Source organism: Eptatretus burgeri, chromosome 8 (assembly GCF_056783735.1).
Source record: "Eptatretus burgeri isolate ZD-2024b chromosome 8, Ebu_testis_v1, whole genome shotgun sequence".
In the NCBI taxonomy this organism is placed as follows: domain Eukaryota; kingdom Metazoa; phylum Chordata; class Myxini; order Myxiniformes; family Myxinidae; genus Eptatretus; species Eptatretus burgeri.
Window position 1 is genome coordinate 5006274 of NC_140968.1, and position 23341 is coordinate 5029614.

At 48.6% G+C, this 23341-nt stretch overlaps 2 protein-coding genes across 6 annotated transcripts in view; one reads left to right on the top strand and one right to left on the bottom strand.

Moving 5' to 3' along the window:
- Window positions 1-23341, bottom strand: part of LOC147020979 (uncharacterized) — a 192273-nt gene that overhangs the window by 16687 nt on the left and 152245 nt on the right. The gene's annotated exons all lie outside the window — the stretch shown is intronic.
- LOC147020980 (E3 SUMO-protein ligase PIAS2-like) overlaps window positions 16467-23341 on the top strand; it is a 62846-nt gene continuing 55971 nt past the window's right edge. Inside the window, exon 1 of one of the 5 annotated variants that reach the window (XM_085890747.1) lies at window positions 16467-16614. In XM_085890747.1, the coding sequence (XP_085746873.1) occupies window positions 16591-16614 (24 nt within the window). In that variant the 5' untranslated portion in view covers window positions 16467-16590. Of the gene's footprint in view, window positions 16615-16647; window positions 16760-16877; window positions 17003-17059; window positions 17603-23341 lie in introns of those variants that run through there. The other 4 variants (XM_085890748.1, XM_085890751.1, XM_085890752.1 and 1 more) reach the window with 4 other exon arrangements.

The window sequence follows — 23341 nt, forward strand, 5'->3', positions numbered from 1 at the left end:
AGATGACCCGTTTGAACATGCTGTTTTAACTTCCCAAATTTTGTTTGATCCTATACTAATGCTGGCAGAGGGGGACCAATCCACCACCCCCCCCCCGCTTTCCCTCAAGCCCCCCTGTCAAACGTATCTCCAGAATACCCCCTTTTCCTCACCGCTACCACCCTCTCTCCCCCATTCTCCTCGCTCCCTCCCCCCCCCCTTCCGGAGTGTATAGCGACGCGTGGCGAGGCCTCGCTCTCCCCCTCCTTCCTCGTTCCCTCCCCCTCCTGGAGTGTATAGCGATGCGTGGAAAGGCCTCGCTCTCCCCCTTCTACCTCGCTCTCCCCCTCCTTCCTCATTCCCTCCCCTCCTGGAGTGTATAGCGATGCGTGGCAAGGCCTCGCTCTCCCCCTTCTACCTCGCTCTCCCCCTCCTTCCTCGCTCTCTCCCCTCTTTCCTCTCTCTCCCCCTTCTTCCTCGCTCTCCCCCTCCTTCCTCGTTCCCTCCCCTTCCTGGAGTGTATAGCGATGCGTGGCAAGTCCTCGCTCTCCCCCCTTCTACCTCGCTCTCTCCCCTCCTTCCTCGCTCTCTCCCCTCCTTCCTCGCTCTCTCCCCTCCTTCCTCGCTCTCTCCCCTCCTTCCTCGCTCTCTCCCCTCCTTCCTCGCTCTCTCCCCTCCTTCCTCGCTCTCTCCCCTCCTTCCTCGCTCTCTCCGCTCCTCCCTCGCTCTCTCCCCTCCTTCCTCGCTCTCTCCCCTCCTTCCTCGCTCTCTCCTCTCTTTCCTCGCTCTCCCGCTCCTTCCTCGCTCTCCCGCTCCTTCCTCGCTCTCCCCCTCCTTCCTCGCTCTCCCCTCCTTCCTCGCTCTCCCCTCCTTCCTCGCTCTCCCCCTCCTTCCTCGCTCTCCCCCTCCTTCCTCGCTCTCCCCTCCTTCCTCGCTCTCCCCCTCCTTCCTCGCTCTCCCCCTCCTTCCTCGCTCTCCCCTCCTTCCTCGCTCTCCCCTCCTTCCTCGCTCTCCCCCTCCTTCCTCGCTCTCCCCTCCTTCCTCGCTCTCCCCCTCCTTCCTCGCTCTCCCCCTCCTTCCTCGCTCTCCCCTCCTTCCTCGCTCTCCCCCTCCTTCCTCGCTCTCCCCTCCTTCCCCCCATCCACTCCTTCCTCGCTCTCCCCCTCCTTCCTCGCTCTCCCCCTCCTTCCTCGCTCTCCCCCTCCTTCCTCGCTCTCCCCCTCCTTCCTCGCTCTCCCCCTCCTTCCTCGCTCTCCCCTCCTTCCTCGCTCTCCCTCCTTCCTCGCTCTCCCCTCCTTCCTCGCTCTCCCTCCTTCCTCGCTCTCCCCTCCTTCCTCGCTTTCCCCTCCTGGAGTGTATAGCGACGCATGGCGAGGCTTCGCTCTCCCCTTCCTTCCTCGCTCTCCCCCCCTGGAGTGTATAGCGACGCGTGGCGAGGCTTCGCTCTCCCCCTTCCTTCCTCGCTCTCCCCCTTCCTTCCTCGCTCTCCCTTCCTTCCTCGCTCTCCCCCCCTTCCTCGCTCTCCCCCTTCCTCGCTCTCCCCCCCTTCCTCGCTCTCCCCCTTCCTCGCTCCCCCTTCCTCGTTCTCCCACCCCTTCCTCGCTCTCCCCTCCTTCCTCGCTCTCCCCCTCCTTCCTCGCTCTCCCCCCTTCCTCGCTCTCCCCCCCTTCCTCGCTCTCCCCCTTCCTCGCTCCCCCTTCCTCGCTTCCTCCCACCCCTTCCTCGCTCTCCCACCCCTTCCTCGCTCTCCCACCCCTTCCTCGCTCTCCCACCCCTTCCTCGCTCTCCCACCCCTTCCTCGCTCTCCCACCCCTTCCTCGCTCTCCCACCCCTTCCTCGCTCTCCCCCTTCCTCGCTCTCCCCCCTTCCTCGCTCTCCCACCGCTTCCTCGCTCTCCCACCCCTTCCTCGCTCTCCCACCCCTTCCTCGCTCTCCCCCTTCCTTCCTCGCTTTCCCCCCCTTCCTCGCTCTCCCCCTTCCTCACTCTCCCCCCCTTCCTCGCTCTCCTCCCCCTTCCTCGCTCTCCTCCCCCCTTCCTCGCTCTCCTCCCCCTTCCTCGCTCTCCTCCCCCTTCCTCGCTCTCCTCCCCCCTTCCTCGCTCTCCTCCCCCCTTCCTCGCTCTCCTCCCCCTTCCTCGCTCTCCTCCCCCCTTCCTCGCTCTCCTCCCCCCTTCCTCGCTCTCCTCCCCCTTCCTCGCTCTCCTCCTCCCCCTTCCTCGCTCTCCTCCCCCCTTCCTCGCTTCCTCCTCCCCCTTCCTCGCTCTCCTCCCCCTTCCTCGCTCTCCTCCCCCTTCCTCGCTCTCCTCCCCCTTCCTCGCTCTCCTCCCCCTTCCTCGCTCTCCTCCCCCTTCCTCGCTCTCCTCCCCCTTCCTCGCTCTCCTCCCCCTTCCTCGCTCTCCTCCTCCCCCTTCCTCGCTCTCTCCTCCCCCTTCCTCGCTCTCCTCCCCCTTCCTCGCTCTCCTCCCCCTTCCTCGCTCTCCTCCCCCTTCCTCGCTCTCCTCCCCCTTCCTCGCTCTCCTCCCCCTTCCTCGCTCTCCTCCCCCTTCCTCCTTCCTCACTCTCCCTCCCTTACTTGCTCCCTCTCCCCTCCTCGCTACTCCTCTCCCCCCTTGCTACTCCTCCCCGCTCACTCCCCTCCCAAATTCTCTACCCCTCGCCTACTCGCCCCCCCCCCTTTTCCCATCAGCGAAGCAACGTTGTGTATTTGATCATAAAGTAAAAAACCCAGAAAGAATCATGCAATTTGGGTTAATAGTTATAAAAAAAATCATGGGTGAAAGGGGTGTAAAATTGCCACTGCCTTTTACAACACATGAACGGACATCACATGTCGATTATGCAAAACAGGGCAGGCAATGAACCCCCTGCACCCACAACCTGAAGGCTTCAGTGAGCTCGCTGGGTTATATAATGGGTCGGGATGGTAAAGGATATGACATGGAAATCCTCCCTGTGGGATTGTAGAGGACTGGGATTGTATAGACTCTGGGATGTAATTACACAGATGTTGGCAGAACAAAGGAATGGAAGTGAGGAGTAAACCTGGATTTTAAAAGGTTAACAAATTTATCGCAGATGATTCACAAGTTATCGTGGTAATAATGCCGCAGATGATTGGCCTGAAGTTGGGGTTTAATGGGAGTAATTGGGATGAGAGAGTTTAATGGGGCGAATAAAGATCTTGGGACAGGATGGGGGACAACGTGATGTTGTCCTGGGCAGGGGAAAAGGTAGCATGACCAAATGTGAGCTAGTCGGAATCAGAGAGGACACAAAATTATCTGCATTGAGAGGGGAACAGGTCTTGCACAATATCTGATTTGTGGGAGATGGCAATTTTGTTTCGAGCTTTGGATTCCACAGCATCCAGGAGTGAGAGTTGTGGAACACGGGCACCAGCTCATCCTGGAGAGCGGTCCTCCACCGAGATCGGTCAAAAGCCTTGAGTAAATCGTAAGAAGTTCGGATTGAATGAGGAAGGATGCCAAGTGTTCGGCTGGCTTCAGAGGCCAGTTGTGAGATATGATCTGCCAAGGCAAGTGCAGGCTTCCAATGAGACCAAAGATCGTGAAAATACATTGAAGTTCATTCAATTTCACCAACTTGGCAATCTTTAAAAATACCATCCTGGCGATCCCGCTTCTAATTAAAACTCTCTTCAATGATGCTGCATATCAACGTTGTCTCAAATGTCCACCATTCAAGCTAAATATGGCCACATGGATTCCAAATAGTGGTTTTACATTTGCAACTATGGAATGGAAGAAAAAAAAAGTTTGTTACTGTAACACTTGTGATGACAAACACAGAGCAGATTTCTGGGAGGAAGCTTGCAAGAAAATGTAGAGCACGAGTAATGCTCAAAATAAGTTGCGGCCAACATGTCGTCGATACCACTTGCCTGAAACTCGAATTTATTTTCTCTACGAGAGCAGGGTTCGTGCAAGAGTGAGGTCGTCGAGTGACAATTGGGCACAATCAGCAAGAGAATGAAAGAATATGAATAGAGGAGAGGAGGAAACACTGAGCATGTAAGAGCGTTGAGTTGGGAGGGGTTAATGGGGGTAATAAAGATCTTTTGTCAGGATGGTGGATGACATGTGATGAGGAGACACAGCTCTGCTATAGGATAAGTATTACCTGTACATTAGGGTTCCAAGGAAATTTGAACACTTCATCAGGCCATTTAATAGACCTTCCCATCCTTTTGTTTGCCTGGTGTTGGCTTAATGGTTAGGGGTGGTGGGCTTGAGATCCTGAGTTCAAATCTCACTTGGCTATTGAATTAATACCAGGTGGGGTTGACTCTGCCCGTCATCCTTCTGAGGTCGGCAAAATGAGTGCCAGCTTGCTGGTATCCTGCGTCAGAGTGGCAACCCAGCCACGATTGTGTCCGACAGCCAAGGAGACTGCTTATGCAACACCAACGCGATGCACAGAGTATGGTCCCGATGGATGGATGGATCAAAGCCTGTAAAATAGGTTCACTTGTACAGTTGTTGAAAGTTAGAAAGCCTCACTCATCCACATATTTTATGGTTTCACCAACATGGTGAACTAAAAAATATAATTTGATGCCAACATGTCAATGGATATGCCTCCACCTGCATTAAATATCAACCCACGGTCATGTTTGATCTCAACAAAAGATCGCATGAAAAATTAGAGGGGGAGAGAGCATGACTACAAAGAAAAGAGGGATAAGTCGAAGCGAGCCATCAGATGCTTCGAACTTGAGTTAGGTCCTGCAAAATTATTCTCAAACAGCACATGACCTTTGACCCGTTGAACCCAACAATTTAATCAGTTCATCTTTGTATCACAGGATATGCTTGTGCCAAGTTTGGTTGAAATCCCTTCAGTTGTTCACAAGCTATCGTGTTAACAAGAAATTGTCAACGGACGGGCGGTGTAACATTACTGCATCACGAAAATGATCCATCCATCCATCCATCCATTGGGACCATACTCTGTGCAGAGCGTTGGTGCTGCCGAAGCAGTCTCCTTGGCTATTGGGCACAATCCTGGACGGGTCGCCACTCCGACACAGGATACTCGAATGGCTCAGTCATTCCAGCAAGCTGGTACTAATTTTGCCGACCTCGGAAGGATGACAGGCAGAGTGAACCCCACCTGGTATTAATTCAATCGCCAAGTGAGATTTGAACTCAGGACCCGAGTTTCCCAATCCCACCACCCTTGTATTGCCATTAAGCCAAAACACCAAGACAGGCTTTGATGTACTGCACAATTTATCTTCCTTCAGTGTCTGGCTCATGAAGTAGCTTGTACATATTATGTCCAAGGGGATGAGGAGACATCATTATAGTTTTACATGAATTACAAAGACATTAGTAGACAATGGACCAATCAGCACAGTATGGGGGATTTGAATCTTGAACCACAGCAATCATGAGCTGGGTTTTCAGATAATCAGGCCATTTGAAGATACCTTTAGAATCTCTCATTGTGGTGATTTTTTTCCAACATATTTCAGTGGTTTTATCAGCCCAGTAAGTAACCATATCATGTCATTGCTCACATACTGAAAACTGAATTAATGTACCAACAAGAAGGAACGGACTAATAGGAATAGTATAAACAATAGGACAATAGTCCCAACAAGAGGAATCATTGGCAATTTGGAAGTCATCTCCTCCCATAGAGAATTCTGTAATAATGTTGCTTTTATTTTATTGCTTGTGGACATTCCACACCAACCATTTCCCAGGAAAAGAAACCTCCTTTGTGATTGAAACTCTTGAAAGGGTGAATAAGTGATGTTTTTGGATTGTAAAAGTAAGGCCGATAGTCAGGTAAGGCCTTTTTGTGCTGAAAACTTGATTATTATTTCAAAGGTCTCAAATGTCCCTGAAAAAGGTTTCGAAAGTATAATTCAAGTTTTTTGTGCCGCACGCACAATCAACCATGATCTTTGTTGGGCAAACCACATTTCTAAAGTCGACCTCCAAAGCCAGTTGCCGACTTGGGCATCCTCAGTCGTACAAAGTGCTTCCTTGGCACACCTGAACTCTTATCCACCGACGAGGCTTTCATCCGCAGCTTGACAAAGTGTTGCTCTCTCCTCTGGGCTGGCTCCCCTGCCTCCCTCCTTGCTCAGCGTGATGCCGTGGAAACCAAGGCCTTCAAGATCAATGGAATCTCCAGTGATTGCCTGATCAGTGATCAGAGCCTTGCCTGATACGACTTATCACTTTCCCATCGCTAACAAGTCAGTGGTCTCTCTCCGTCTTCTTCTACCTCCTTTCTGCTCTTGTACCATCTGCTCTTTCCGTGCCTTAACCCAGGTTTCTGCAGGGCGCACGCCGTCCATCATCAACTCCCTTCTCCCCATTTGTTCCTCTTTTCTTTTTCGTTTTTTTCCTACTTGTGGATACACGCTTGGACGCAACTTCCACATTCTCTTCAATCTCAATCTTCCGTCGAGGTCTTCCAGACGGCACTTCACCACCATTTCAGATCATCCCAAATCAAAAACCATGATCTTTTCTACCCTCATTAACCCTCCACAAGCCCATTTCTTTCCAGATTTCCAGTTTTTCCTTCCTGGGAGCTTGCTTCTGTCTCCATCTTGTGCTCCCCTTACCCTCACTGTTCTCCACATCCCTTATTACTTCCGCCACCGAAGGTGAAGGTGGTTATGTTTTCACCTCTTTGTCTGTTTGTTTGTTTGTTTGTTTGTGTGCAGGATATCTCAAACTTGTGGGACGGATCCGGATGAAATTTTGTAGACAGGTACGGTGTGTGACAAGGACGAACTGATTAGATTTTGGTGAAGATCCGGATCCAGATCCGACTCCTAGAATTAAAAAAAAAAAAATTCTTCACCATTGAGAGATCGGGCCAAAAACGATATTGTACTGTATGGCATGAAATTTCAAAAATGTATTGGTTCCCATGCGTTCTCGTGGATCAGGCATTACGTGGTGGAGGTATGTGCTCTACCGAGTACCCTTATTATTTGTTCAAGTCTCCCTCTATTTTGTGCCTCAACCCTGCTGTTGATGTGTTTTTTTCCCCCTTTCTACTGTTCCTTTTGTTCTGTTACCTTCTGATCTATTCTTTGTTCGAGCTCCTCCATGAGCCTCGACTTTGTATACAAAAAGGCAAAAAACAGTTTATTGGTAGAGATTGCTGCTACTACTACTACTACTACTACTACTACTACTTGGCCACAATTAATCCTTTCTTCTTTGTGTAGTTGTTGTGGGGGAAGTTTGTACCAGGTCTGATGGTTGACCGGAGCTGATTTAGGGAGGAGTTTGCAATTTGTTCAGGGTGATGTTGATAATTTGCATACTCTTTGCAAAAACCCATGGGATATTTTACCTCCACCAGCAAATGCCAGCTGTTAGGACACCTGGTTTAACATCCATCTGAGTGATTGTGCACTTCGTGATGTAACGCCCTGCCTGCGAAGCATCGATGAGAGAGTTTATAGCCAGGTCGGAGCATCGAACGAGACAGTTCAAGGATAACATATTTTCATCAAGAGATCTGCGATATGTTTTATATCATATACAGTAACATTTTATATTTACAGTAACAATAATACGATTCCTTTCGTGCCATAAACTGCCGAGGCAGTTTCATGGGCAAGGAGTACAGTCTTGGAGGGGGTCACCACTCCGACGCAGGTTACCCCAAATGGTTTTATTACCCTAGTACACTGGTACTCATTTCGCCGACTTGGGAAGAATGACAGGCTGAGTCAACCCCACCTGGTGTTAATTCAACGAAAAACAGGGGCTCAAACTCAGGACCCAAAGTTCCCAAGCCAGCCACCTTAACTGCTAAGCCAACAACAGGCATGCACTTACAGTAGATGCCCCAAAATTGCAAAGTTATTTCATAAAAGCTTCCCAAGTTCCCTTTGAGTTTATCTGTCAGCACCTTGAAAACAATGGCAATTTAAGTTCAATTAACAAAATGATGCAAAAGTTTTTTGTTTTTTTTCTAATTCTAAATTGTTCTGATATTCAACAGTTTTGAGCCACTGTCAAACATTTCGAAAAAGTAGTGGTACAGTGGGTGCAGTAAACATGAATATGCCACTATTTACAAGCTGCAACAGGTGAGCGATGAAATGTAAAAGTGTGGTGCACTGTGCCTGGCACTCACTTGCCTTACTGAATCCTCATGCAAGTGAATTTACAATATTTAAAGAAATTAAATCAAATGTTCAAAGCTAATTGAAAGAAAAGTGAATCAGGAAGGTCTCGGTGGTTTACCAATATACCAACCCGACCAAAGTTGTCAGATAAAGTTGTGAAAAAGTTCCTGAACTTTGTAAACTTGTGGTGGAGTGACATTGGTATTGTGAGTGGTCGATAAGTCCACCAGTTAATGAGACCTCATTAGTCATGCATGATCACCTGGCATTGAGGACGTGATTATTAGCATTTATGTATTCCAGCACAATAGCAATTTGCACGTGAATGGAGCATCATGCAGGGAATGCTAAAATCAAGCAATGACCTATTCAGCTTACGTATACGCATGCGTGCAGAAGCTACAAACCTCACAACTGACCGTGTGGACAATACAAAAACCTGTCATAAATAAATAAATAAATCCTGTCGATACAAAAACCTAAACTTTACAATAGCAATGTTTCTGGACACTATCGAGCTCGTCGAATTATTAACAATTTAAAACAAATAGTGCTGTTCTGAAGCCCCCTTTACCTCCTCTTTACCTCCATTTCCCTTGACCTCCATGTACTCCTCCTCCTTTACCCCCATTTACCCTATTCACCAATTCACCCTTCTGAAGCCGTCACTTGACCTTCATGATTTATTAAAGATTTTCCCGAATTCCCAATCCTCGGCTACGGTTGTCCCGTTCGAGTTCTGCCAAAAAAATCCACGGCTCCCTTATCGATTTGTCCCATCGGGATGACATTTTCCTGGGTTTTTGTTTGCCTCTTCTGGTTGATGAGTCCCAAATGAAGTTGTGGAAGAGGTTCTTGAGGGTTTACCAGGAATGTTTATGAATGGATAAGGCTGTATGGCTCAAGAACAGGAAAGCTTGATGTTCACAATCAATACACATGTATGGATATTTCTGTGTCCATCACGATATTAAACAAGGAATCGTACGTCTTTCACCGCATCAAGTGGGACCCCACATGTAGATCTGAAAGTGTAGCATTCTGTTGGATTTGTCTGATAGATGTTTGGATTGAATTCGTTTCCCCGCAACTGATGCTCGGATAGGATATGTTTCACACTTACTTTTAACACATGCATGATACATGGTGCTGAAGGCAAAATATTGAGTACAGCAGGAAATTTATTCATTGAGACGTGATAACAAAATAAACTAGAGGGACACTCGGTAGAGCGCATACCTCCACCACGTAATGCCTGATCCACGAGAACATATCGGGCCCAATACATGTTTGAGATATCATGCTATATATCGGTTTAGCCCAATCTCTCAATGGTGAAGAATCACTTTTAAAATTTTCGGAACTTCACCAAAATCGAATCAGTTCGTCCTTGTCACACACCCAACCTGTCCACCAAGTTTCATCCGGATCCGTCCCACAACTTTTTGAGATATCCTGCACACAAACAGACAAACAGAAAGGGATGAAAACATGACCTCCTTCCACCTTCGGTGGTGGAGGTAATTAAAGAATATGAATACATATCTTCAATATTATGACAAATTCCTGTTTGAAATCTTGATTTAAGAAAGCTTGGCATTGATTAAAGTGGATTCGTACTTTTGCACCTCGGTGTGTGGATATTACTATACGTCAGTACAGAGGGTATGTATTTATTATATAGGAGGTCACGAGTTTCCACCTGGTCAGAAAATAGGTAACCCATTGAGGGACAATGATTTAGTACTTCGTGTAATAATCGTACAATGCAGTGTTCCATCCCTTTCCTGAAACCATCCAAAGCTTATCATGTTCTCGTTACCATAGCAGCCAAGAAGCAAATTGTTCTTTCCATCGAATTTTTTTTTCATGTAAACTCAGTTCGTTTGTTTGATGGAACTAAATCTCCATTCTCTACCCACTTGAAAAATGAGTTTTAATTGTGCGTCTCCCATCTTTTATGGGGTTTTTGGTTTCTTTGTTTTTTTATTCATGATTATGACATATGAAGGTCCAGAATAATAAATTGTTTATTTGGCAAGGGTTCAGTGGGTTTTTTTTGTTTTGTTGTTGTTTTTTTTAGGGGGGGAAGTGATTGGGGTATTTTAAAAAAAAACTCGTATAAGAAGTTTTCTTGAAAATATACTTGGCAACCACCACCATGGACATTCAAAATGTCTTCAAAAGTCAAGCCCTGATTGATTGACACTGTGTCAACCGATTGTTACCTCCGACACTAAAGGTGGAGGAGGTTATGTTTTCACCCCTGTATGTCTGTCTGGCTGTTTGTTTGTTTGGTTGTTTGTGTACAGGGTATCTCAAAAAGTTGTAGACGGATCTGGATGAAATTTTGTGGACAGGTTGGGTGTGTGACAAGGACGAACCGATTAGATTTTGGTGATGATCCGAATCCGGATCCGATAATTACCTTCGCATTCTGCGAAAGGTTATGTTTTGGTTGCTGTGTATTTATTTATTTGTGAATATGTGTGTTTGTTTGTTATTCACATAACTCAGAAAGTATTAAACCGAATTGCATGAAAATTGGTGGGATGATTCGTGATTATCCAAGGACGATTTGATTAGATTTTGGGAGCGATCGGGTCAAAGGTCAAGGTCATGAAAAGGTGAAAAACAAACTTTTGAGCATAACTTCCTTCATAAGACAGCTATCGACATGCAACCAATGCCATATTGTTCCATGACTAAATACCTTTCGGGTACGTGGTTTCAGATTTGACGTGACGTCATCAGAAGTGCGTCAAAATGACGTCACAAGATGACATAAATTTTCAATTTTCGACCTCATCAGTTTTGATCATACCGTTTTGTAGGACTTACCTTAAGGACGTCACACACCAAATTTGACGTCGTTCGGACTGACCGTTATGACGTCATTGACGTTTGAACATAACGTTTTTCAATTGTGGCTAAAATGTCCTGATATTTTATATTCAAATTTCTATGTAATTTGTAAAGGAAATTGTCCCAAATCCAGGCATTATGATCAGTACCAAAATATCTGCTTATTTATGAACAGGTTTTGCAAATTAACTCTATGGTCAAGGTCAAGGTCACACTCAAGGTCAAAATATACTTGTAGGCATAACTTCAGATCTAATAGAGCTATTGACATGAAACCAATGTTAAAATGTTCCGTGAAATAAGAGCTTTCAGGATGGTAGTCCACGATTGGTAGTGACGTCATTGGAAGTGCGTCAAAATGACGTCACAAGATGACGTCATTTTTAAACTTTCGATTTTTTTTCAGTGTTTATCATTCCATTTTGTTGGACTGCCCTCAATGACGTCTAACACCAAATTTGACGTCCATCGGACTGATGGTTGTGACGTCATGGACGTTTTTAAATGACGTTTTTCAAATGTGCCCGGAAAAAAGTAGCGGCGGTGAAGGTATGTGCTCTACCGAGTGCCCGTTCTAGTTTTAAAAGTGATTCTTCACCATTGAGAGATCGGGCCAAAATGATATGCAGCACGATATCTCAAAAAGTTTTGGACGGAACTTGGTGGACACGTTGGGTGTGTGATAAGGAAGAATTGATTCGATTTTTGTGAAGATCCGAATCCGGATCTGGATACGAGAATTGGTTAATTTTCAGTGATTCTTCACCATTGAGAGATTGAGCCAAAAACGACATCGTTCTGTATGGCATGATATTTCAAAAATGTATTGGGCCCGATACGTTCTCGTGGATCAGACATCACGTGAGAGAGGTATGCGCTCTACCGAGTGCCCTTGTAGTTTTTTTGATCGGTTGGAAGTTTTAAATATTGGATAAAGTTCTTTATTCAGTCTTGTACAGGGTGTCCATAAAAGTCCTGTGTTAACTTTTATAACGTTTGATGCACACATGATAGAAACAAACTGTAAATGGCATATGAAAGCATAATTTATTAAGTTTTCTCAATGTTGTCATTATTTCTGATAAATCCACAACTCCCCTGGGTACATTGATGAGTTGATATTTTCTGACGAGCCAACTTCCATATCAGTGGTGAGGTTAACCACAACAATTGCCGCATTTCGTTCCAAACTACGACGATTACAACTACGAAACCGCTCCCTTTCCTTGTGCCATTGTGCTTCGAATGTGCAACGGTTCTTGAATGATGTCCTTCCAGACACGTGGAAAGGCAGACACGCAGATCCTTTGCTTTGAGATTTCGTTCGCCTGACCTGTCCCCATTGGACTACATTTTATGGGACGATATAAAACTGTTGTTTCCTCATAAAAAGCACGTTCTTCGGACGAACTTGGGGCTATGATCAGAAATGCAATTCATGAAATCACTCAGCGGCAACTGGAGAATATTTTCAACAAGTTGTAAAATGCGATTGAACGATGTATTTTGAAAGGTGGTGGTTGCGTTGAAGCCGAAATATTTGAACTGTTTTGAGTTATTTAAACTTCATGAATTATGCTTTCAGATGCCAATTACAATTCGTTTTTAATCTTGTGTACTGGCACATCAAAAGTTATGAAAGTTCAAAGTTGCACAAGGACTTTATGCACATCCTGTAGCTCACTTAGCATGAATTTTAAGATGATTATAAAGAGCAAGAAAAGAAAAGAAAAGCTATAGTTCGTATAGGATCGATTAATTCGTCGGTTTTGAGCACGCAATAATCGATGTCTCGTCACTGTCTCGGTTACTTCTTACCATCAATCGTCACCTCGTTGAAATGAGTGCGGTAAACGTAAGAAAAATCTGTCTGATTGTGGGAATGAAAGATGCTCATCAGTTTGCCTTGGCTATTGAGAGGAAACAAATATGGTATTTTGTTTGTTTGGCTCAACAGATGAAGTTGTTCCCAGATTTCAAAAAAAAAACTTTTTTTTGTTTTAAGAGTGTACACATTAATTTTTTTTAATTTTTATGCCATTAGCTGATGTTAATAGGTGTTGGTAGTGGTACTTTAGGAAGTAAGATATCAGCAGAGCGCTGTTTCAACATTCCTTGTGTCCTTTCATTTTGTGTATTATTGGTTTTTGGCTCTCCTGAAAATGTAAACACAACACACATGGTTTGTAAAAAATCTCAACTTTGGATAAAGGTAAATTAAATGTACCAAGTAAAAAAATACATTTCAAATCACCCTCTCCCTCCTGCACACTGTTCCTTTTTTTTTCCCCTCTTCCCTTTCCCTCACTTCCCCTTTTCCTCACCTCCCCTTTCCCTCACTTCCCCTTTTCCTCACCTCCCCTTTCCCTCACTTCCCCTTTCCCTCCCCTCCCCACCCCTCCCCTTTCCCTCCCTCCCCACCCCTCCCCTTTCCCTCCCCTCCCCACCCCTCCCCTTTCCCTCCCTCCCCTCCCTCCCCTTCTGTTCTCCCTTCATTCCCCTCCCCTTCCCTTCATTCCCCTTCCCTTCCCTTCATGCCCCTCCCCTCCCCTTCCCTTCATGCCCCTCCCTCCCCTTCCCTTCATGCTCCTCCCTCCCCTTCCCTTCATGCTCCTCCCCTCCCCTTCCCTTCATGCTCCTCCCTCCCCTTCCCTTCATGCTCCTCCCCTTCCCTTCCCTTCATGCCCCTCCCCTTCCCTTCCCTTCATACTCTCCCCTCCCCTTCCCTTCATACTCCTCCCTCCCCTTCCCTTCATACTCCTCCCTCCCCTTCCCTTCATGCTCCTCCCCTTCCCTTCCCTTCATGCTCCTCCCTTCCCTTCCCTTCATGCCCCTCCCCTTCCCTTCATGCCCCTCCCCTTCCCTTCATGCCCCTCCCCTTCATGCCCCTCCCCTTCCCTTCATGCCCCTCCCCTTCCCTTCCCTTCATGCCCCTCCCCTTCCCTTCATGCCCCTCCCCTTCCCTTCATGCTCCTCCCCTCCCCTTCCCTTCATGCTCCTCCCCTTCCCTTCCCTTCATGCTCCTCCCCTTCCCTTCCCTTCATGCCCCTCCCCTTCCCTTCCCTTCATGCCCCTCCCCTTCCCTTCCCTTCATGCCCCTCCCCTTCCCTTCATGCTCCTCCCCTTCCCTTCATGCCCCTCCCCTTCCCTTCATGCCCCTTCCCTTCCCTTCATGCCCCTCCCCTTCCCTTCATGCCCCTCCCCTTCCCTTCATGCCCCTCCCCTTCCCTTCATGCCCCTCCCCTTCCCTTCATGCCCCTCCCCTTCCCTTCATGCCCCTCCCTTCCCTTCATGCCCCTCCACTTCCCGTCATGCCCCTCCCCTTCCCATCATGCTCCTCCCTTCCCCCTCTTCCCTTCCCCTTCTCTTCCCCTTTTCTTCCCTCCCCCTTCCTTCCCTCCTCCTTCCTTCCCTCCCCTTCCTTCCCTCCCCCTTCCTTCCCTCCCCTTCCTTCCCTCCCCCTTCCTTCCCTCCCCTTCCTTCCCTCCCCCTTCCTTCCCTCCCCTTCCCTCCCTCCTTCCTTCCCTCCCCCTTCCTTCCCTCCCCCTTCCTCCCCTCCCGCTTCCCTCCCTCCCCCTTCCTTCCCCCCCCCTTCCCTCCCCTTCCTTCCCTCCCGCTTCCTTCCCTCCCGCTTCCTTCCCTTCCGCTTCCTTCCCTTCCTTCCCTCCCCCTTCCCTTCCTTCCCTCCCTTCCCTCCCCTCATTCCCTCCCCCCTTCCTTCCCTCCCCCTTCCCTCCCCCTTCCCTTCCTTCCCTCCCTTCCCTTCCTTCCCTCCTTCCCTTCCCCCCTCCCTTCCCTCCTTCCCTTCCCTCCTTCCCTTCCCCCTCCCTTCCCTCCTTCCCTTCCCCCCTCCCTTCCCTCCTTCCCTTCCCCCTCCCTTCCCTCCTTCCCTTCCCCCTCCCTTCCCTCCTCCTTCCCTTCCCCCCTCCCTTCCCTCCTTCCCTTCCCCCCTCCCTTCCCTCCTTCCCTTCCCCCTCCCTTCCCTCCTTCCCTTCCCCCCTCCCTTCCCTCCTTCCCTTCCCCCCTCCCTTCCCTCCTTCCCTTCCCCTCCCTTCCCTCCTTCCCTTCCCCCTCCCTTCCCTCCTTCCCTTCCCCCTCCCTTCCCTCCTTCCCTTCCCTCCTTCCCTTCCCCCCTCCCTTCCCTCCTTCCCTTCCCCCTCCCTTCCCTCCTTCCCTTCCCCTCCCTTCCCTCCTTCCCTTCCCCCTTCCCTTCCCTTCCCTTCCTTCCCTTCCCTTCCCCCCTTCCCTTCCCCCCTTCCCTCCTTCCCTTCCCCTTCCCTTCCCCTCTTCCCTCCTTCCCTTCCCTTCCCCCCATCCCTCCTTCCCTTCCCTCCTTCCCTTCCCCCTTCCCTTCCCCCCTTCCCTTCCCTTCCCCTTCCCTTCCCCCCTTCCCTTTCCCCTTCCCTTCCCTTCCCCCTTCCCTTCCCCCTTCCCTTCCCCCCTTCCCTTCCCTTCCCCCTTCCCTTCCCTCCTTCCCTTCCCCCCTTCCCTCCTTCCCTTCCCCTTCCCTCCTTCCCTTCCCCCTTCCCTCCTTCCCTTCTTCCTTCCCTTCCCCTTCCCTCCTTCCCTTCCCCTTCCCTTCCCTCCTTCCTTTCCCCCTTCCCTCCTTCCCTTCCCTCCTTCCCTTCCCCCTTCCCTCCTTCCCTTCCCTCCTTCCCTTCCCCCCTTCCCTTCCCTCCTTCCCTTCCCCCCTTCCCTTCCCTCCTTCCCTTCCCCCTTCCCTCCTTCCCTTCCCTCCTTCCCTTCCCTCCTTCCCTTCCCCCTTCCCTCCTTCCCTTCCCCTCCCCCTTCCCTCCTTCCCTTCCCTCCTTCCCTTCCCTCCTTCCCTTCCTTCCTCCTTCCCTTCCCCCTTCCCTCCTTCCCTTCCCCCTTCCCTTCCCCCTTCCCTCCTTCCCTTCCCCCTTCCCTCCTTCCCTTCCCCTTCCCTTCCCCTTCCCTCCTTCCCTTCCCTTCCCTCCTTCCCTTCCCCTTCCCTCCTTCCCTTCCCCCTTCCCTCCTTCCCTTCCCTCCTTCCTTCCCTTCCCTTCCCTTCCTTCCCTTCCCCCTTCCCTTCCCCTTCCCCTTCCCCCTTACCCCCTTACCCCCTTACCCCCTTCCCCTTCCTCCCTTCCTCCCTTCCTCCCCCTTCCCCCTTCCCCCTTCCTCCCTTCCTCCCCCCTTCCCCCTTCCCCCTTCCCTCCTTCCCTTCCCCCTTCCCTCCTTCCCTTCCCCCCTTCCCTCCTTCCCTTCCCCCTTCCCTCCTTCCCTTCCCCTTCCCTCCTTCCCTTCCCCCCTTCCCTCCTTCCCTTCCCCCTTCCCTCCTTCCCTTCCCCTTCCCTCCTTCCCTTCCCCTTCCCTCCTTCCCTTCCCCTTCCCTCCTTCCCTTCCCCCCTTCCCTCCTTCCCTTCCCCCACACCCATTCTCTTTTACTTCCAGTCCCCTGAGCTCTTTCTCCTCACATGTCCTCTCCCCTTCCGTTCCATTCCTGTCGTCCCCTTCCGTTCCATTCCTGTCGTCCCCTTCCGTTCCTCCCCTTCCGTTCAGTCCGTCCTCCCTCCCTTTCCTCCTGCTCGGCATGACGTCGGGACTGGCACGTGACCTCCGTGCAATTCTCGCGGACGATGTAGCCGCAAAATGGCGGACAGCGCCGAGCTCAAGGTATTCTAATCGGGATAGGTATCCGTCCGCCGGTTTCCCGCGTGTTTTCCCCGTTTGCCTCCGGGGGTGAAGATTCTGCGGGAGGCTGGGCGAGCCGAGCGGTCACGTGGTCGTGCGATCGTCCTGTGGCATTTTGGATGTGGGAGTAAGAAAGAGGCTCACGGCACTAGGCCCGTCGTGTGTGTGTATACATATAAATATATATATATATATATATGTGTGTGTGTGTGTGTGTGTTGTATGTAATTGTGTGTGTGGTGTGGTGTGAGAGGAAACATCGAGTCAGGGTGAAAACGCTGCTGCTCTTTGTGTCGCCGTACTCGGGTTAAATGGAAACGGCACCGGGACGCGGCCGCCGTTCGGTGGGACCGTTTGTTGTCGGAGGAAGGTGAGGTAACGTGAGGTGAGGTAAAGGTGAGGTGGACACGGCCTGTGTGAGGGTTGTATCCACGGACATCCTTGTGTTTTCTCCCTCGTGTTCCCCTCAGCCCCCGCACGAAGCCAGTAATCAGCTGTTGTTCTTGTCCCGGTGATAATGGCCCTCGTTGGCGCCGTCTCGTTTCTCCCTCACCGTCCGAACGCGGAACGTCAAGCACCACGACCCTCAAGCCCAGCCCCTGTCGTCGTCGTCGTCGTCGTCGTGGTGCCGGGTGACGATTTGTTTCAGTCCACCCGGACCTGTGAGGGATAACACGTGTTCGTAACTTTTCCCGCGGAAACATCGCTCGTTCCCGTTTTACTGCGCTCTTTGTGTGAGGTTAACGAGTCGAAATCCTGATGAGTCCGTCTCGCCAGATCTGCTTGTGGTGTATTATTTAATTTTGGATGGGGGGGGGGAGCGGGTGCATTGGAACGCCCCCCCCCCCGTCGAACAACTCTTCATGACCAATGACTGATACTAATTGCTCAACAGTGTAAATGTTCGTTACCACTTGATATCGTTAACACCACTTCGGCACAGGTATCGTTGCCTCGCAATGGCTGTTCGGTGAGTATCTGAGACCCGGCGGATCTCTGGTCCCTCCGTTTTTATTGATATTTTAACGGTTTCATTCAAACACTCGTCTCTCTGCCTTGATTTGCTTGCCGATTGCTCCGACATGTCGCTCATCCCATCCCCATGTGTTTGTGTCCTCTCTGTCGTTACGTCCGATGGATCGATTTGACGATCACTTTGTTAACTCATCGGTTGCTCTTCCCCTTCGCGTGCATCGTGTTGCTTTCATTGCCGCTTGGTGTTCCGTACGGGACAGTGTTATAACTGTTATCGTTCACCGGTTCAAGTTCGAGCGCCACGTGTAACTCGGCTCGTTGATCTTTACCCACGACGACTCGAGAGCCGTCGAGCCTGGGGTTCGATTCCGAGCACACACACGACACATCGTCCGATTGGCGTTTCGCCGCATGAGGCGTGCACGTTAAAGCCGGGCGTCCTGCCTGCTACCATTGGCTGCTGGACGTTAGAAACCCTGCAAGAAGTTTGCACTGTGGGAGTCGTTAAAGTAGTAGTAGTAGTAGTAGTAGTAGTAGTAGTAGTAGTAGTAGTAGTAGTAGTAGTTAGTCGTAGTCGGAATACATTATCGACAAAAGCACGTTCAAAAAGTTCTCGGAACGGCAGGCGTTTATTAATTTATTTCAAAATGCATTTGGTTTCTAATTGTTTTCCTGCATAAAATAATTAATTAACATGGTGTTCACTGACGTCAGTCATTGTACTGTTGGAAGCAAGGAAAATCCGAACGGAGCAGCATGGTCAAGGTTTCTGCTTGGTTGCCGGCGCTTGTGCAGCAGAGAGACCTGTGAGTGTTTGTCTCGTTGCCAAGTTCGATGACGGAGCCGCGATTAACGCTTATTTTACCATATACGGTACGAGTACGTTGGATGACGCACACGAGTGATTGAGTGACGTCAACACGTTGTGCTTCGCAAACGTTAAAAAAAAGTGTTCACGCACCGTTCGTTGCATCACCCGGTGCGTGCCTCGCCGTGACAACACAGTTGCGAAAGAATACAACTCGCAGGCTTTTGTGTCGATTTACTGTTTCGTCAAGAGAATTATGATTTCAGGAATATATTTGTTATTAAAGTCGTGATGGAATTTCAAATGACTCAAATTAGTTGTTCGTAATTTTTATTTCCAGTCAAAAAAAAAATAAATTATATATCCAAGGCGGCAAAGGTTCACCTTTACTGAGTGGAAACAAAATGGCGAATGGCGCCAACGCTGAAATTGCGCGTGCTCCGTTTGAGTGGCGAACGCGACGTCACTTCCGTGAACGTGACGTCACTTCCTGCTTGACAAAACTGCACAGGGTTTTTTTGCACGTTCATGTCTCAACATTTAACATGTATTTCGTGCAATATTTCTATGTATGGTGTGTGTATGTGAGGGAATCTGTATATGTTGTGGGAGGTGTGTGAGGGAGAGGGAATCTGTGTATGGTATGGGATGTGTGAGGGAGAGGGAATCTATGTATGTTGTGGTGTGTGTGAGGGAGAGGGAATCTATTATGTTATAGGGTGTGTGTGTGAGTGGGAATCTATGTATGTTATGTGGTGTGTGTGAGTGGGAATCTATTATGTTATAGGGTGTGTGTGTGTGGGAATCTATGTATGTTATGGGGTGTGTGTGAGTGGGAATCTATTATGTTATAGGGTGTGTGTGTGTGGGAATCTATGTATGTTATGGGGTGTGTGTGAGTGGGAATCTATGTATGTTATGGGGTGTGTGTGTGTGTGTGTGAGTGGGAATCTATTATCTTGTGGGCTGTGTGTGTGTGTGTGTGTATGTGTGTGTGTGTGTGTGAATCTATTTTATGGGGTGTGTGTGAGTGGGAATCTATTATGTTATAGGGTGTGTGTGCGTATGAGAACCTACGTTTGTTATTGGGTGTGTGAGTGGGAATCTATTATGTTATAGGGCGTGTGTGTGTGGGAATCTATGTATGTTATGGGGTGTGTGTGAGTGGGAATCTGTGAGTGTTATGGGGTGTGTGTGTGGGTGGGAATCTATGTATGTTATGGGGTGTGTGAGTGGGAATCTATTATGTTATAGGGTGTGTGTGTGAGTGGGAATCTATATATGTTATGGTGTGTGTGAGTGGGAATCTATTTTATGTGGTGTGTATGAGTGGGAATCTATTATGTTATGGTGTGTGTGTGTGTGTGTGTGTGTGTGTGTGTGTGTGTGTGTGTGTGTGTGTGTGTGTGTGTGTGTGTGTGTGTGTGAATCTATTTTATGGGGTGTGTGTGTGAGTGGGAATCTATGTATGTTATGGGGTGTGTGAGGAGAGGGAATCTGTTTTTATTTTGGTGTGAGTGGGAATCTGTGTGTGTTATGGGGTGTGTGTGTGAGTGGGAATCTATGTATGTTATGGGGTGTGTTTGTGAGTGGGGATCTATTATGTTATGGCGTGGGGGTGTGTGTGTGTGTGTGTGTGGGAATCTATTTTATGGGGTGTGTATGAGTGGGTACCTATTATGTTATGGGGTGTGTGTGTGTGTGTGTGTGTGTGTGTGTGTGTGTGTGTGTGTGAGAATCTATTTTATGGGGTGTGTGTGTGAGTGGGAATCTATGTATGTTATGGGGTGTGTGAGGAGAGGGAATCTGTTTTTATTTTGGTGTGAGTGGGAATCTGTGTGTGTTATGGGGTGTGTGTGTGAGTGGGAATCTATGTATGTTATGGGGTGTGTTTGTGTGAGTGGGAATCTATTATGTTATGGGGTGTGTGTGTGTGTGTGTGTGTGTGGGAATCTATTTTATGGGGTGTGTATGAGTGGGAATCTATTATGTTATGGGGTGTGTGTGTGTGTGTGTGTGTGTGTGTGTGTGTGTGTGTGTGTGTGTGTGTGTGTGTGTGTGTGTGTGTGTGTGTGTGTGTGTGTGTGTGTGTGAGAATCTATTTTATGGGGTGTGTGTGTGAGTGGGAATCTATGTATGTTATGGGGTGTGTGTGTGAGTGGGAATCTATGTATGTTATGGGGTGTGTGTGTGAGTGGGAATCTATGTATGTTATGGGGTGTGTGTGTGAGTGGGAATCTATGTATGTTATGGGGTGTGTGTGTGAGTGGGAATCTATGTATGTTATGGAGGGTGTGTGTGAGTGGGAATCTGTATGTTGTGGGAATCTGTGTTATGGTGTGTGTGTGTGGGAATCTATGTGTGTTATGGGGTGTGTGAGGGAGAGGGAATCTATGTATGTTATGGTGTGTGTGAGGAGAGGGAATCTGTTTTTGTTTTGGTGTGTGGGGGAATCTGTGTATGTTATGGGGTGTGTGAGGGAGAGGGAATCTGTGTGTTAGGTGTGTGTGTGGGAATTTATGTATATTATGGGGTGTGTGAGGGAGAGGGAATCTATGTATGTTATGGGGTGTGTGAGGGAGAGGGAATCTATGCATGTTATGGGGTGTGTGAGGGAGAGGGAATCTATGTATGTTATGGGGTGTGTGAGGGAGAGCGAATCTATGTATGTTATGGGGTGTGTGAGGGAGAGGGAAACTATGTATGTTATGAGGTGTGTGTGTGGGAATCTATGTATGTTATGGGGTGTGTGAGGGAGAGGGAATCCATGTATGTTATGGGGTGTGTGAGGGAGAGGGAATCTATGTCTGTTGTGGTTTGTGTGAGGGAGAGGGAATCTATGGAAGCTGTGTGTCCGTTGTTGGGTTTGTGAGAGGGGAGTTGTGTGTACTTTGGTTGTGTGAGGGAGAGGGAATCGATGTATGTTATGGGGTGTGTGAGGGAGAGGGAATCGATGTATGTTATGGGGTGTGTGTGTGTGAGGGAGAGGGAATCTATGTATGTTATGGTGTGTGTGAGGGAGAGGGAATCTATGTATGTGTGTGAGATGGAAGCTGTGTGTTCGTTGTTGGGTTTGTGAGAGGGAAGTTGTGTGTGTTGTGGGGTGTGTGAGAGGGAAGTTGTGTGTACTTTGGTTGTGTGAGGGAGAGGGAATCTATGTATGTTGTGGGGTGTTTGTGTGTGTGAGGGAGAGGGAATCTATGTATGTGTGTGAGATGGAAGCTGTGTGTTCGTTGTTGGGTTTGTGAGAGGGAAGTTGTGTGTGTGTTGTGGGGTGTGTGAGAGGGAAGTTGTGTGTGTTGTGGGGTGTGATTGGGAATCTGTATATGTTGTGGGGGTGTGAGTGGGAATCTGTGTCTGTTATGGTGTGTGTGAGTGGGAATCTGAATATGTTGTGGGTTGTGTGAGGGAACCTGTGTGTATGTTGTGGGTTGTGTGTGAGAGGGAAGCTGTGTGTACGTTGTAGGGTGTGTAAGAGGGAAGCTGTGTGTATGTTGGGGGTGTGTAAGAGGAAGCTGTGTGTATGTTGGGGGTGTGTGAGTGGGAATCTATGTGTGTTACGGTGTGTGATTGGGAATCTATGTTTGTTATGGTGTGTGATTGGGAATCTATGTTTGTTATGGTGTGTGATTGGGAATCTATGTTTGTTACGGTGTGTGATTGGGAATCTATGTTTGTTACGGTGTGTGATTGGGAATCTATGTTTGTTATGGTGTGTGATTGGGAATCTATGTTTGTTACGGTGTGTGATTGGGAATCTATGTTTGTTACGGTGTGTGATTGGGAATCTATGTTTGTTATGGTGCGTGTGAGGGAGAGGGAATCTATCTATCTATCTATGTATGTTATGGTGTGTGTGAGGGAGAGGGAATCTGTGTGTGTGAGGGAGAGGGAATCTGTGTTATGGTGTGTGTGAGGCAGAGGGAATCTGTGTATGTTATGGGGTGTGTGAGGGGAGGGATTGTGTGTGTGAGTGGGAATCTATGTATGTTATGGAGTGTGTGTGTGAGTGGGAATCTATGTATGTTATGGTGTGTGTGAGTGGGAATCTATGCATGTTATGGTGTGTGTGAGTGGGAATCTATGTATGTTATGGTGTGTGTGAGTGGGAATATATGCATGTTGGGGTGTGTGAGGGAAGTTGTGTGTTCGTTGTTGGGTTTGTGAGAGGGAAGTTGGGTGTGTGAGGGGAAGCTGTGTTTATGTTGGGTTTGTGAAAGGGAAACTGTGTGTGTGTGTGTGTGTGTGTGTGTGTGTGTGTGTGTGTGTGTGTGTGTGTGTGTAGGTGTGTGTGTGGGAAGGTGTGTGTGTGTGTGTGTGTGTGTGTGTGTGTGTGTGTGTGTGTGTGTGTGTGTGAATCTGATACAGTATTCTAAAGGTGTATTTTCAAACGCTGGAGCCTTTCTCCACCACAATGTTTTTTGTTTGTTTTTCAATGCTGGTGTGTGTTTGTTGACGTCCCAAGATCAATATTCGTTGTCGGTCGAGTCCTGTACTCCGTGTTGACGTCGTTTTTATTATATTTTAATTTTTCTGCTGTCATTACACACCATTATTGAGGCTTTTGCCTGAGATCAAAATTTATAATCGTCTTCCTTTACTGTACTGTACCCCTGTTCAGGTCCAGCATGTTGTGGTTGTTTCTATTTTCGTCCCTTTGGCTGTTTGCCAGAGGTGTGTCTGTTTATCATGGCATTCTTATAAAAGGCATTTCTGGGCAAGCAGTTGCCATCCTCGTTTAAAAAAAAAAAAAAATCATTTGTGTTTTCCCTCATTGATTGATGTGCCTTATTTTCTTTCTTTTTGAGCTGATTGTTCCGATGTAATTTTGATTGGAAAGTTCATGTCCTACGTGCATACGGTGTGTGAGGTGTGGTGGAATCAAGCTGCCCTTTTTATCTTGTGATCAAGGTGCAGGATTGCCAA